The 16,235-nt window shown below is 42.8% G+C and overlaps 1 protein-coding gene across 1 annotated transcript in view; it reads left to right on the forward strand.

Moving 5' to 3' along the window:
• Positions 1-16,235, forward strand: part of LOC134349471 (sestrin-3-like) — a 133,920-nt gene that overhangs the window by 55,082 nt on the left and 62,603 nt on the right. The window contains exon 2 of the mRNA XM_063053831.1: positions 13,546-13,611. Within this exon, the coding sequence (XP_062909901.1) occupies positions 13,546-13,611 (66 nt within the window). The remainder of the gene's footprint in view (positions 1-13,545; positions 13,612-16,235) is intronic.

Consider the following 16,235-nt stretch of genomic DNA (forward strand, 5'->3'; position numbering starts at 1 on the left):
CCTCCCTCTGTCTGTAGCATTATGAAGCAAAGGAATGATTGCAAGAAATTGTCATGTCTATTTTTGTTTACTCTTTTGCATGCCATACCTGAAGCCACTGGGCTTTAGAACCCCTGGAGCACATCTGTATGTGATCTTACAATCAGTAATAAAGTGCTGCTGTTTGGTGAATTGAATTGGCCCAGGAATGTTCAGTACTGTGATTCCCATGGAGGCATGGTGCAAGGTTAACACTGGTAGTTTGAATGCTAGCGGCATGAAAGCTGCTAATTTTGTTAACCAATTAGTTACTTTTATCCAGCAGGGACTATAACCAGCCTTGTGTTTAACCAGCACTAGGGTGTTTTTCTTGATTCGGTTCGGTGGTGGTTCATTTGTGGTTATTGCTTGAGGCAACCATATGTCTTTCATTACTTATGAACAACTTTGAGTATTAACAATTACAAGTTATTGACACAATAGTATTTACACTTAAAGCCATCCACTGTCACCCACATATTTTGCTTAATTTTTCCTGTATTATGTGTTCCTGAAAAAAAATGTGATTAGCCAATAATCTATGTATTGATTGCATTTTTAAAGCCCCACGTTACAGCATTTTTCATGATGGACAATAAACAACTGTTACCAATATTTTTTCAGTGTTTTCTGTTTTTCTTAAAAGTAGTACAATTTAAAAAAAAATTATAGTTTTCAAGCATACCAGACATAATTGGTTGTAGTCCTACATTGACACAACTTTATTTCCAATTTACTTGATCGACTCAACACCCCTACCCACAACTACCCCTGAGCCCAGAGTGACTGGGGACAAGCAATAGTAGTGTGGTGAATTGAATTGGCCCAGGAATGGGAATCGGAATGAAAGGTCTTTTGCAATGGTAGTTACATTGAAGCAGTGATCTTGGTCAGATAGACATTGGGGACAAAAAATTATATAAACTGCTGGAGGAACTGAGCGGGACAGGCATCATCTGTAGAGACAGAGATGGTCTACTACTCAGGTAGATAATTGGTTGACTATTGAGTTCTTTAAACAGTTGATTTTTTTTTTTGTTCAACATCTGTGGTCCCTTGTGTTTCCATTCATCCAGGGCGCTTTTGTTTTTAAGCAAATGCTTTGTGTGGGTATTGAACAAGATAGTATTGGACTACTCCATAAATGTCCTGCTTTGCCTCTCTTTACTATCCTTTGTGAACTTCCGATAATACTGAACTCCTGCCAAGCTTTTAAAAGCCCACAAAAGGCAACTAAAAAAGCTATAAGAAGTGAAAAGGATGAAATATGAGGGCAAACTAGCCAATAATATAAAGCAGGATATCAAAAGTTTTTTTCAGTTATATAAAGAGTAAAAGAGAGGTGAGAGTTGATATTGGACCACTGGAAAATTATGCTGGTGAGGTAGTATTGGGGGACAAAGAAATGACAGGTGAACTCAATGGGTACTTTGCATCTTTCTCACCGTGGAAGACACTAGCAGTGTTCTGGAGGTCTGTGAATGTCAGGGAACATTGCTATTACAAAGGAAAAAGTGCTAAGCAAGTTCAAGGGTCTTAAGGTGGATAAGTCACCTGGACCAGATGGGCTATATCCAGAGGCCTGAGAGTGGATGCTGAAGAGATAACGGATGCATTGGTCATGATCTTTCAAGAAACAATTGATTCTGGCATGGTCCCAGAGGACTGGAAGTTTGCAAATGTCACTCCACTCTTTAAGAAGGGAGGAAGGCAAAAGAAAGGAAATTATAGGTCAGTTAGCCTAACCTCAGTGGTAGGGAAAGTGTTGGAGTCTATTATTACAGATAAGGTTTCGGGGTACTTGGAGACTAATGACAAAATAAATCAAAGTCAGCATGGTTTCTGTAAAAGGAAATCTTGCCTGACATATCTGTTAGAGTTCTTTGAGGAAGTAACAAGCAGGGAGGGCAAAGGAGGGGTAGTGGATGTCATTTACTTGGGTTTTCAGAAGGTGTTTGATAGGTGCTACATGTGAGGCTTCAGAAGATAAGATCCTGTGGAGTTACAGGAAAGATACTGGCTTGATAAAGGAGAGGCTGACAGGCAGAAGGCAGTGAGTAGGAATAAAAGGGGCCTTTTCTGTTTGGCTGCCGGTGAGTAGTGGTGTTCCTCAGGGGTCAATATTGGGATTGCTGCTTTTCACATTGTTTGTCAATGATTTAGATAATGGAATTGATGGCTTTGCGGCAAAGTTTCCTGATCGGTCAGGGCATCAAAGGATGTGGCGAGAAGGCAGGAGTATGGGGTTGAGTGGGATCCAGGATCAGCCATGATGGAATGGTGGAGCGGACTTGATGGGCTGAATGGCCTAATTCTGCTCCTTTGTCTCATGGTCTTCTGGTCTAACAATGAACCTTCAGTAATTTTCAAATTAATGAAAGTTCCTTGTGAGTAAAATCGTATGAGCTTGTCCCATCCTTTTCTTTATACAGCACCCCTGTCCCTAAACTTAGGAGTTTTGTACATTCCTTTTGCGTTTCGGAATGCTCCACATGCCTTAATTTCCTTCAGCCAATAAGCCAAACAATGAAAAAGAGTCTACAATGGTTAACTGCCTTTAGAATGTGAACATGCTGTATTTATCCCATAATGATTGTGATAAAAGTTCAATCTAGTGAATGCTTGTTTTTATTAGTCAAAACATTGAGTTCAAATGTCAGGAGGTTATGTTGCAACTTTATAAAACTCTGGAGTATTTTGTACACTTCCGGTTGTCCCAGGGTAGGAAGGATGTTGAGGCTTTGGAGAGGGTACAGAAGAGGTTGACCAGGATGCTGCCTGGTTTAGAGGGCATGTATTATCATGAGAGGCTGGATAAATGGGTAATTTTCTGTGGAGCGTTGGAGCCTGAGGGGAGATCAGAGAGAGGTTTACGAGATTATGAGAGGTGTCAGTAGAGTGGACAGAGTATCTGTTTCCTTGGGTAGAAGTGTCTAACACCAGAGGGCATGCATTGAAGGTGAGAAGGGGTAGGTTCAAGGGGGATGTGAGGGATAAGTTTTTTTTATTCAGAGAGTGGTAGATGTCTAGAATGTGCTGCATGGTTTGGCTGTAGAGGTAGAAACTTAAGAGGCATTTAGATAAGCACACGGATATAAGGAAGATGGAGGGATTTGGACATTGTGTAGGTAGGAGGGATTCGTATTTGGGTGTTTTTGATTTGCTTTTTAGCTGGGTTGGCACGTTATGGGCCGAATAGCCTGCTTCTGTGCTGAACTTTTCTGTGCTCTATGTCACGTTTTGAAAGGTAAACACAAACCTGCTGCTGGTCCTAGATTAATCCAAGACTGATTTCCATTTGGTGTCCAATTTCAACCGGCCAATCTGTTAGCCAGTGAAATCCCAACAGAACAATGGAAAGTGTTCAGAGGAGTGATAAACAGGTCTACAGGTGAACCTGTTTATACCTGTCAAGTCATGGCTCTACTTCTGGTGGGGCTGGCTAGTTTTGCATGAGCAAAGAAAAGATTTCAAAACAATAATGAAAGAAAGACAATGTAGAATTATGGTAGTGATCTCATTGTGGTCACTGGGAGCAATATGAGAGGTGACCAGACTCGTGCATTTTCCCTCAGGGTTATTCTTTAGCCCACTCGTTGTCACTTTCTGTGCTTTCAGAAACTTCCATCTTTTGATGGGCTTTTTGGAATCGCCAGTGTTACACTCAATGAAGTTCTTGCAATAAGAAAAACTCACCTTCTGAGATTATGCTTGGCTTCCTTTTTTTTTGCTTCCTCTTGACATCCCACCTGTAAAATGCTCACTCAGACATTATTTTCTATATAGAAGTTAATGTATAAATTTACATTATACTTTTATTTTCAGCTTGGTTTTTGTTACTCTGATATTACTTTATACTTTCAGTAAAAACATTTTTCCCTCAGTAAACAGTCTAAACCTTCAAGTGTCAGTAACGTGGTGCAAGCCAGCAATTGGTTCTGTTGCTCAGAATTTCTGGCATCTGCAGAAACTTCTGTGGTTTTTGTTAGTGTGCATTTATTTTAATGTGCGGAAAGTGTAATTTATTTTCACACGTTGAGACAAGTTATTAGAGTTTAATGACATGATTTAATACAGTATTGCAGGTTTGAACATGCAGCGTTATCTTTGACCTGTTCTACAAAGCTTGTGCCGTAGAGCTGAACCAGGGTAGAGATTCTCCACCCTCCCATTTCTGGCCCTTCTACAAAGAAAAGTGCAGAGAAGCAAGCTTATTCTTTTTACTGAACATGCGCCTTTCTAGACTGGTTTTACTGCAGAGTAATGGAAACCCTCTAATCTGTAACCCTGGAGCATGTTGTTGAATCCTAGTGTTTACTCTGTGATGACAAGAAGGTCAGATTTTTAGATTGATGTTATCTTATACTTTTGGCAATAACTTTTGTGACAAAGCATATTTTGTAGCTTGTTAATTAGCACTCAGATCCTTGACTTGCAGATGAAATAGATCTAATTGGAGATGCTTAGTGAATGAAGGAGATGTAAAAGTTAAAAGTAAAATGAGCAAAGAATCTTCTGAATTTCTAAATAGAAGCTTCATGGGTGAGCTATTTAAAGATTTCAAACTCTGGCTTCTGGATAGATTTTTAAGACTGACCAAGAGATGGTGGGAAAAGGGTGGGACCGGGACCAAGTGTGGAATTTATGCTAACCACCAAATAGGCTTTGAGCATGTCAGTAATGAATTGGTGCACCTGTCATCTGAGAGTGGGTAAACAGGCCATTTGTGCCCCATGCTGTGTTGGGAGTTCATGAGAGATTTACTATGAATGTACAGTCAGTGGCCATTTTATTAGGTACAGCTGTAATGCAAATAGCTAATTGGCCTATTATGTGGCATTGTCAATGTGTAAAAGCATGCAGGCGAGGTCAAGAGACTCCGTTGTTGTTCAGACCAAGCGTCAGAATGGGGAAGATTCAAAGTATGTATGCAGTATACACCCCTGAGATTTGTCCTCCCACAGACAGCCACAGAACAGGAAACACCATAGAACCTGTTCAAAGAAAACATCTAACACCCAACACACAAAAAAGCAACACCGCGCAAATGGCAAAAATTGAGTGAAAATTGCGGAATATAAAACATCAAACCATAGAATCCTTGAAACAGTCAGGGAATGTTCAGTTTAGTTCAGTTCATTTCAATTTAGTGTTGTGTTGTTTGTTGCCTGCAGGCTGCAGGGCCGGTGTGCTCCAATCAAAGTGGCACAAAATAAAAAAAAAGGAGTAACCAGGAACACATATAGCATAACCCCAGTCCACAAACCACGTCAATTAAACCGTGCCCGAGGCCGGTTTGTAGTCAGCGAGATCAGTGAGAAATGGCATTGATCCGTCTCCAGGCTGCATACTCCACTCCAAACCTCACTGATCTCCCTCTGAGATGGCACAGCGTGATGCAAGTGATTTTGATTGTTGGTGCCAGATGGGATGGTTTGAGTAACTCTGAAACTGCTGATCTTCCCGCTCAACGGTCTCTAGAGTTTACAGAGAAAGGTGTGAAAAACAAAAAAAAATCCAGTGAGCAGCAGTTCTGTGGGCAAAAACACCTTGTTAATGAGAGAGGTGAGAGGAGAATGGTCAGACTGGTTCAAGCTGACAGGAAGGGACAATAACTCAAAAAAACCTATGTGTTACAACAGTGGTGTGGAGAGCATCTCTGAACACTACTTCAAACCCTGAAGTGGATGGGCTACAGCAGCAGAAGACCACAACCGTACACGCAATGGCCACTTTCTCAGGTAGAGGAGGACATTGTGTGTATCCCAAATAAGTTTTGTTTTCTGTTAACAAGTGGTATGTGGCAGGTTGTGATCCAGACAACGGACATTCATCCCATAACTGGGATTTTTTTCTCTTTTTCCTTGGGCCAGGATCATTTATGTTGTGAAAGAAGTTGACTTTTACCTGACATGTTTGAGGTTATAAAATTTTCATAATGACAACACTAATTGAATGGTGGTTGCTGACAAAGTGTGGCTTTTCCTGCCATTGGCTTAAGGCTAGGAAGGTGAGTGTGGAGCAGTTTGTCATAGAAGAGCTACCTAGAGAAAGCTTGCGAAGAAAATGAAGTGATTTTAGGAGGTGCATTTTGAAGGGACAATAGAAATGAGGCAGGTTTCTAGATTTGTAAGGGTGAGGGATGCTTTTGTATCAATATTTCAGATTGCTCTGGGAATGAACTTTTGAAAACTTACCACCTTAACCACATTGACCTTATCTCAGCTGATGAAGTGTTTGAGATGATCCACATCAAATCTGTTCAAGTTTTGGCTGCTAAATCCGTGTCATACCAGCACAGAACATCTTGCTGGGGTTGCATGTTTAGGCCCCACAGCAGACTCTGTCTTTCCACATGTTTTCCAACCTGCTGAACATCTCTGCCAGCATATTCTGGCTTTTGTCTGATTTCCAGCACCTACAATTCTCTTCTTTTGTTCCGAGAAGTTCTTCTGTTGTCATAGTTGGCCTGTACATTGCTAAGACAGATGATGGGTTTATTCATATCTTTCCAATCTGTGAGTTCTTGATTTGTGTAAATTGCTGTCTGGTTTCTGTACAACATTTCAAATATAATTTAATGTTGTCCTGGAGTGGTTTTGAGATTGTAAATGTGGTGTATGAATGTGAATATAATATAACGATTCCTGTTCCTATGATTAATGTTCATAACTAGCGTTTGAGACTAGGAGTAATGACCATAGGAGAGCCTCTTTTTTCCAAAGTTTCAGGCTACTTTATTAATGTTCCTGCAGATTTTCAGCACTGGTTTCCAATAGTGATTCAAAAACTTACCACGAACATAAGTGAACCAATCATACTAGTTCACGTTTATTGTCGTAGCCAAACATAAGGCATAAAAGCCATGAAAATGAGCTTTTTGTGCAGCACAGTACATTTCAAAGAAGACAAACAAGATAGCATCGTTCGTTCAATATGTGCCCTGAAGTATGACGTGGCCGATCATTGTCTTTCTACGACTATGGTTGTTCTTTGCAAATTTCCCTACAAAAGTGGTTTGCCATTGTCTTCTGGGCAGTGTCTTTACAGGACAGGTGACCCCATCCATTGTCAATACTCTTCAGAAGTTGTCTGCCTGGCGTCAGTGGTCACATAACGAGGACTTCTGATATGCATCAGCTGCTCATGTGGCCATCCACCACCTGCTCCCTTAGCTTCACGTGACCCTGATCAAAGGGGCTAAGCAGGTGTTACACCTTGCCCAAGGGTGACCTGCAGTCTAGTGGAGGGAAGAAACACACTTATACCTCCTTTGGTAGAGACGTATCTCCACCCTGCACCCAAAGATAGCATGAATTACATATAACACTGGATGTCAAAGATTTTGCTTCCTGAATATTTTTGGGTGTATTTGAGCTGCTGATCTTGAAACTCACCGTGAAATTTCCCGATCTTGCACCATTTTTAAAAGAATTACCTATATTTATTATTTCAATTCATAATTCAAGCCAATTAAAATGCTGCCCATATTGTAAGCTGAGAAGTTTTCTTGCTTAGGCAGGGCGGATGCTGTATGGCAGGACAGATCTAAGAAAGGCTATAGAAGTATCACACACACACACACACACACACACACACACACACACACACACACACACACACACCCCGACCGTTCTGTGCATTGTGTTGACATGTATATCGGTTTGCGATCATGTTGATGCACATAGCATTTTGTGTGTGCTCTATTACAATAAAGCAATTGTATTTTTAGGAGTATTTGTGATAGCAAAATATCTCACCAATGATAGTTTTTGTGGTGAGTATACGCTTGAATCTCAAAGACAGAGCATCTCCTCTTATTAAAAAAGCCAATGAGCTCCACTTTGGGTGTAAAATTGGTGACCAAGACAAAACCTGGGCTCCTGACATTTGTTACACAACATGCATTGTCAATCTTAGAGCATGGCTCAGAGATACTCGGAAGTCAATGCTGTTCACTGTCCCGAGGATATGGCAAGAGCAGAGGGATCATGTGACAGTCCACCACTTCTGGCTGATCAGTGTGTCTGATTTGTCTGCTAAAAAGAAGTCCATTGAACGCCCCAATCTCCCTTCAGCCATGGGATGTGCCGCATGCCGATAGTCTTCCAGTACTGAAGATGCCATGATGTACGAGCCAGGAATGGAAAACGATACAGATACAGATTTTGAACCCTTTATGTTGAATGAGCCTCAACTGATAACTCAATCTGAGTTAACTGACCTGGTCAGAGACTTGGGTTTGTCAACGCAAAAGCAGAATTACTGGGTTCAATCAAGACTGCAAGGATGGAATCTGCTGTCACCCAGGTACAAAACTTTCAATGAAGAATTTCAATATTTGAGATATGTTTCCAAGAATAACTGATGCCAAAATTAAGGAAGGCATTTTTGTTGATCCACAAATCAAACAAGTCATCAATGACAGGCAATTCAAAGAACTTCTAGTGGGACCAGAGAAAATCGGATGGAAGGCTATTGTTGAAAAATGTCTTGGTAACTACAGAGCACTAAACTATGTGCAGCTGATTGACAACACACTTCAAGTAGACAGCACCATGAAGTGCAATGTGTCATTACAGATTCATTTTCTGCATTCCTATTTAAATCTCTTCCTTGCAAATCTTGACACTGTCCATGACAAGCATGGTGAAAGGTTTGGTGTAATTGTATCAGGACTACTGGAATCCACTAATGCTGACTGATTATTGTTGAGCACTTAAACAAAAAGCCTCAGTCACTGACTACAAATGAAATCATCAACATTTTTTAGTGTAGTTATATTCAGTGAAAGTTAATTTCTTGTTTCTCCAAATTCCTACGTGATACAAGTAGTCTGAAATTATATTTGTGTTCAGCTTCCGGAAAAAAATTTGAGGAAACACTTTTGAAATTATTTGCTGTCCGGTGTAATTGATCGTATAACAGTTGACATTTACAGTACATTGAGTAGCTTTTCACCCCAGTGGGTATTTGTCAATGTTTGGTTTTCATCCATGCTGCCTCCTTCTCCATCTCACCATGTTGACACTTCCTTTCTTTAACATGCTTTTCAACTCCTCCTGAACTTCATCTTCTCTATTTATTTCAACCACCCAGCTAGGCAGCAAGTTTTACAGAACTGAGTAAAACAGTGACTTTTGGTATTTATGGTTCCCTTACACCATTTCATGAAGATCCCTCTAGTGTTGAGTTGGGCTGTATGCTTAATTTTATCTACAGCTGTTTTTTTTAAAAGAGTCCTGTGGGAGTTGGACGATCCACATCAGGGGTCCGCGAAAAGAGCTGCTTTTTAATCAGGACAGCGATCGTGATTTGAAAGGCAGAGTTTTGCAGCTGTTTCTCTGAGTTGAGGAGCAACCAATCAGCAAGAGGGATTCATTAGAAAGGGCCAATAAGATTAAAACAAGTGCAACCCGAGTGGCCTTTTTTTTTGTGAGTGTATCTGTCTTTAGAGTGACTTTGGCTCAGCAGGCTTGGGTGAGGTTAGGTATTTGGGAGGTTCCCCTCTTTCTGTTCTTATTTGTTCGATCTCACCGTTAAAGGAGTGGACGTCGTCATTGGATTTCAATGGACAACCGAAGAAGTTCATTCCTCATCTGTTAGGAAGTAGCAGTTTAGTGAGAATGGCTCCAGGGGCAGTGTTTTGTACGCTGTGTGGGGTGTGGGAAGTCTGGGAGCAGTCCATTCTTCCAGATAAATACGTCTGCACCAGGTGCACCGAGCTGCAGCTCGATGACCTTCGACTCGTACAGGACAATGAGGAGGTGACGGACAGGAGCTGCAAGGAGGTAGTCACCCCTAGGTTGCAGGAGTCAGGTAACTGGATGACTGTCAGGAGAAGGGGAAATCTACAGCCAGTGTGGAGTGCAGCTGTGGCTGCTCCCCTCAATAAAAAAAATATACAACTTTGGATACTATTGAGAGGGAGCTGCAGTGGCCAGGTCTCTGGCACTGAGTCTGGTGCCGTAGCTCAGAAGAGCAGAGAGGTGAAGAGGACTGCAGTGGTGATAGGAGATTCCTTAATCAGAGGAACAGAGACGAGGTTATTTGGGCATGATAGAGATACCCAGTTGGTATGTACCTTCCTGGTGCCAGGATCAGGGACGTCTTGGATCTTGTCCATGGCACTCTCAAGGGTGAGAGTGAGCAGCCAGAAGTCTTGGTACGTGTTAGCACCAATAACATAGGTAGACAAGGTGAGGAGATCTTAACAGATTTTGGGGAGCTGGGTAGAAAGCTGAGAAACGGGACCTCCAGGGTGGTGAGCTCTGCATTGCTGCCTGTGCCATGTGCCAGTGAGGGTAAGAATGGGACGATTTGGCAGGTGACTGTGTGGCTGAGGAACTGGTGCAGAGGGTAGGGCTTCAGATTTATGGATCATTGGGATCTCTTCTGGGGAAGGTATGGCCTGTACAAAAGGGACGGGTTACACTTGACCCCGAGAGGGTCCAATATCCTTGTGGGCACGTTGGTTAGAGTCGTCCAGGAGGGTTTAAGCTACTTTGGCAAGGGGATGGGAACTGGACTGATAGTGCTGAAGATGAGGTAGTTTTATATAAGCAGAGGCAATGCTACTCTGAGAGACTCCTAGCAAGGAGAGGCTGATTGCAGTCAACAGGATGAGTTGCAATGTAAAAGCTGGATAAAATGGAAAAGGGTGAATACAGGACTGAAGGTGTTGTAACTGAATGTGCGCAGTATGCAGAATAAGGTTGATGAACTTGTAGCATAGTCACAGATTGACAGGTATGTTACTGTAGGCATCACTGAATCATGACTGAAAGAAGATTGTAGCTGAGAGCTTAATGTCCACGGATACACATTGTATCCAAAGGACAGGCAGGAAGCCAGAGGGGGTGGCATTGCTCTGTTGGTAATGAGTGAAATTAAGTCATTAGAAAGAGGTGACATAGGGTCATAAGGTGAGGTATCATTGTGGATAGAGCTAAGGAAGTGCAAGGGTAAAAAGACCCTGATAGGAGTAGTATGCAGACCCCCAAACAGTAGTATGGATGTGGTCTACAAATTACAACTGGAGATAGAAAATGCATGCCAAAAGGGCAATGTTACAATATTCATGGGGGATTTCAATATGCAGGTAGATTGGGAAAAATCAGGTTGATGCTGGTTTCAAGAAGGGGGATTTCTCGAGTGCCTACATCATGGCTTTTTAGAGCAGCTCATGGTTGAGGATCAGCTATTCTGGACTGGGTGTTGTGCAATGAACCAGAACTGATTCGATAGCTTAAGGTAAAAGAACCCGTGGGGGCCAGTGATCATAATATGATCAAATTCACCCTGAAATTCAAGAAGGAGAATCTAAAGTCATATGTATCAGTATTATAGTGGAGTAAAGGAAATTGCAGAGGCATGAGAGAGGAGTTGACTGCCACAAAACAAAGAAACCTGATAGAACCTATTTTTTAAAAAAGACCACTTAACACCCAAAGTGTGGGGGCGGGGGGAGAAAATCCTGCAAATAGTAAAAGTAAGCAACTAGGATTCAGAACTGAAGTTCATGAAAGTGAATCCACAGCCATGAAGACAGTCGTCACTTCTGCCGATCCAGGACCCCGTTAGTTGCAGGCCACAGCCTCAGTTCAGCACAGAGTCAAGTAAACCTTGCCGAGCAGTGAGCTGAACATTGGCCTGTCCCTCTCCTCCAGCCCTGACAACCTGACTCTTTCAGTTGGTCTGGCGCTTAAATTGGCTAAAGCTCAGGTCGTTCCTCGCTCTCTCGGACCAGGGCTCTGCCACTTTGGTACGCTCTCGGGCATGGAACCGGCCGCCCCAATTCTGCCCTTACCCAACCTTTCCAATCTGGCCTGGTGCTTAAATTGGCCAAACAACAAGTCATGCTTTGCTCTCAGGCGCAGACGTATAATTTTACATATCCATACTGGCAGAAGACTTCTCGTTGTGCAGAGAATTTTGCTTTCTTGACCAGTGACAATGTTTCTACAGAGGGCATTGTACAACTAATGCATTATAGAACAAAATTTCAAAGTCCCATCAATAATTGATGATCGTATTCTAAAGATAAGTTTCAACTTTTGAAATTGCTGTCTCTAATGTCTGGTTTTCTGAATGGCTTGCTTTAATAAGTTAGAGTAATTTTAAACTACTATATACAGGTAGATTTCCTCAAAAGAAACTTGCAAGTCCATTCTTAATGATTAAAAGATGGAATAAATGCAAGTGAAGAAATATTTATGGCCAGTACAACTAATTATCATCAGTCTTACCTGGAACTGAAATACAGTTGCAATCAGGTATTTAATTTTCAGCATCATAAAATTGAATATGAATTAATTGGTTCCTTGACTTTAATCTCTGCCAGCCAGTGGTGTAGTGCCATCCTCACCAGACTTTCGAGATAAGTGGTCCCAGGTTCGAATCTGGGTGGCTCCTTGCACTATTTGCATCCATGCTGGGTTGAGTGTCGAGCAAGCAACTCAGCCTCATAAAAAACAGACAAAATGCTAAAGAACAGCAAGGTTGCCACCCGATCTGCCACAAGGCGTGGAAAGGCACAAAGAGTTTTTCATTAAGCTACTACTCCCTCAACTGGGGTGATTCCTGATAAAGGCCACCTCCAGTCATCGTGCATCGCTCTGAAAATTCAGCGGGCCATCAGTCACCCTGTGACCTGGATGTCGTTTCTACCTTGTGATGTGATATTCTTTGCGCAGTGCTCCTCCATGAACAGTTCATAGAAGCTGTGACCATGCTGTACTGGGAACGCCTGTCACTGGGTATCCACACCCTTCTCTCTGTGGCAACGTGCTGCTCTGTGCTCCAGATAGCACTTGCACTTCACCTCATCTCAACCCAACTTCTCCTTTTCTTCTGCACCTTTCCCTCCCAGCTCCTTCCCGGAGATGAGGGCCGAGGAAGAACGTGTAGCATCTGGTCTCCTATTGCAACTTAAGTAGTATACTATAGTAACTGGCGCACATAAACACGAGAAAGGTGCTGGAAATCCAAAGCAACACACACAAAATTGGAGGAACTCGGCAGGCCAGGCAGCATCTGGGAAAGAGTAAACAGTCGACGTTTTGGGGTGAGACCCTTTTTCAGGACTGAGAAGAAAGGGGGAAGATACCAGAATAAAAAGGTGGTGGGAGGAGAGGCCAGCTGCTTCCCTGAGTCTCCTCCTCCTTCCCTGTCTCCTCTGGTCCACTCTCCTCTCCTATCAAATTCTTTCTTCTCCAGTCTTTGACCTTTTCTCACCCACCTGGCTTCACTTATCACCCTCCAGCTAACCTCTCTCCCCTCCTTCCCTTCCCCCACCCCATCCACCTTTTTATTCTGACATCTTCCCCTTTCCTTCTCGGCCCAAAACATCGACTGTTTATTCTTTGTCATAGATGCTGCCTGACCTGCCGAGTTCCTCCAGCATTTTGTGTCTGTTACTGTAGCATATGCCCTGTTCTAGCCCAGCATAATCTGTGCACTAGAATTTCCAGGATGGCTGTCTGATAGCGGCTTCAGCAATTAATCAGTGTGTTTTCTTCTTAACAGGAAAATGGGGCACTAGTCCCTCAACCTCTGGCATGTGGACCAACTGCTTTCATACCAGAAAAGGAGGTAATTTTGTATATGTTCTATAACACTTCAAAATAATAAACATTTAAAGGCATCTGTGTTTGTACAATGATGAGTAGTGTTGGAAAATAATAGGTCAGGGTAACCATCCATATAAAGTACAAGATTCCAGGCTTCTATGGGAACACTGAAAGCAAAAGAACAAATTTGTGCATGGATTGGTGGAATGCTTAGAGCGCCTTTTTGTTATAATACTAATGAGCTACATTAATATATCAGTTAAAACTGGATGCAAAAGATGGATGTGGTGAAGTAATTGTAGGTTGCAAGTGTGGGAGAAAATCAGGGCGATGAAAAGATTTATACACAAGCTGTGACTTTTAAAGTTGCAGGCATTAGAGGTATAAGCTTGTGTTAGCGTCATGGTTAGCACAACGCTTTACAGTACCAGTGACATGGGTTCAATTCCCACTGCAGCCTGTATGGAGTCTGTGAATGCATGGGTTTCCTCCGGGTGCTCCGGTTTCCATTTACAGTCCGAAGACGTACCAGTTGGTGGGTTAATTGGTCATTGTAAATAGGGTTAAATTGGGGGATTTCTGGGTGGGGCGGCTCAATCAAGAGAAGCAGGCTTGCCTAGAAATAGGGGCAGAGTTTTGATGGTGTTGAAGGCTGGGACAAGGAGAGTTGGAGAGGTGATGACCTGAATAAGAGTTTCAGCAGTACAGATTGACAATAATGGGGCAGAGTCACTTTTGGACTGCAGAGGTTATATACAGTATGTTTCAGCCGGAGGCTGAGCAGGGAGGAGTATGCAGCCACTGGCAGAGGTGCAAAGCTACTGGGGCCAGGTCAAAGGATGGAATTGATGTGTTATTGTCACATATACCGAGGTACAGTGAAAGCCTTTGTCTTGCATTCTATCCAAACAAATCATACCAAATCTGAGTACACAAGGGATAATAGTAGGAGCGCAAAACGTAGTGTTACAGTTGCAGAGAAACTGCAGTTCTGGTAGATAATTAAAATGCAAGGGCCGTGATGAGGTAGATTAAGAGCTTGCTTATCTTTATACTTTATTGTTGCCAAACAATTGATACTGGAGCGTGCAATCATCACAGTGATATTTGATTCTGCGCTTCGCACTCCCTGGAGTACAAATCGATAGTAAATAGTAAAAATTTAAATTATAAGTCATAAATAGAAAAGGGAAAGTAAGGTAGTGCAAAAAACCGAGAGGCAGGTCCGGATATTTGGAGGGTACGGCCCAGATCCAGGTCAGGATCACAGTTGAAAAGAAACTGTTCCAAAATGTATAAGAGGTCCGTCCCACGGGCCTCTTAACAGGCAATAGTAGCTGTTCTTGAGCCTGATGATATTGCTCTCTACCTTTATCTTCAGGGAGTGGCCAGGGTGGGAGGGTTCCTTGACTATGTTGGCTGCTTCACCAAGGTCGTGGCCACTGTAGACAGAGTCGATGGAGGGAAGGTTTCTGTGATAGACTGGCCTGTGTTTACAACTCTCTGCAATTCCTGTGGTCTTGAGTAGAGCAGTTGCCATGATGCATAGAGATAGAATGTTAGACCTTAAGACATAGTCAGAATGAGAGCGTGTGGCCCATCGAATCTGTTAGGACATTTGCTTCTGGCTGGTTTACTTACCCTCACAACTCCATTCTCCTTCTGTCTCCCTGTAACCTTCAGACACCTTTACTAATCAGGAGCCTATTAGCCTCCACTTTAAATCTGCCCAGTGACTTGGCCTCCACAGCCACCTGTGGCAATCAGTTCCACAGATTCACTACCTTCTGGTTGAAGAAATTCCTCCTGCTCTCTGTTCTGAAGGAATATCCTTTTCTTCTGAGGGTGTACTCTCTGGTACGACTCTCTGACTGTTGGATACATGAAGAAAAAGTTTTGCTGATGGCCATTGGAGGCACGACACATGTCCCTAGATGATGGTTGTATCATTGGATAACATCACTCCTCCATATGACTGGATGTTGAAGTACTTGTAGAGAGATGCAGCTTGGTATGAGAAATAGACTCCAAGGCAAGGTGTGTCAATATAGTCGAGCCCTAGAAAAGGTTAGGTTATGAGGACACTCAGTCCTCGTTTATTGTCATTTAGAAAAGCATGCTTTAAAAAATGATACAATGTTCCTCTAGAAAGATATCACAGAAACACTGGACAAACCAAGACTAAAACTGACAAAACCACATAATTACAACAGTGCAAAGCAGTACTGTAATTTGATAAAGAGCAGACCACGGGCACAGTAAAAAAAGTCTCAAGTTCCGATAGCCCCATCATCTCACGCAGACAGTAGAAGGGAGAAACTCTCCCTGCCATGAACTCCAAGCGCTGCAAACTTGCCGATGCACCGGAAGCACCCAACCACAGCCAACTCTTGAGTCCACCCAAAAACTTCGAGCCTCCGACCAGCCCTCCAGCACCAAGCACCATCTCTGCTGAGCACTTCGACCCCAGCCCCGGCTGCCGAGCAACAAGCAAAGCCGAGGACTCAGGGCCTTCCCCTCCGGAGATTCTGGATCACGCAGTGGCAGTGAAGCAGGCATTTCGAAAGTTTCACCAGATGTTCCTCCGTGCACTCACGTCAGTCTCCATCAAATCAGGATTGTGCATGGCACCCTACTTGACAGATA

This window comes from Mobula hypostoma, chromosome 7 (assembly GCF_963921235.1).
Source record: "Mobula hypostoma chromosome 7, sMobHyp1.1, whole genome shotgun sequence".
NCBI classification, from domain to species: domain Eukaryota; kingdom Metazoa; phylum Chordata; class Chondrichthyes; order Myliobatiformes; family Myliobatidae; genus Mobula; species Mobula hypostoma.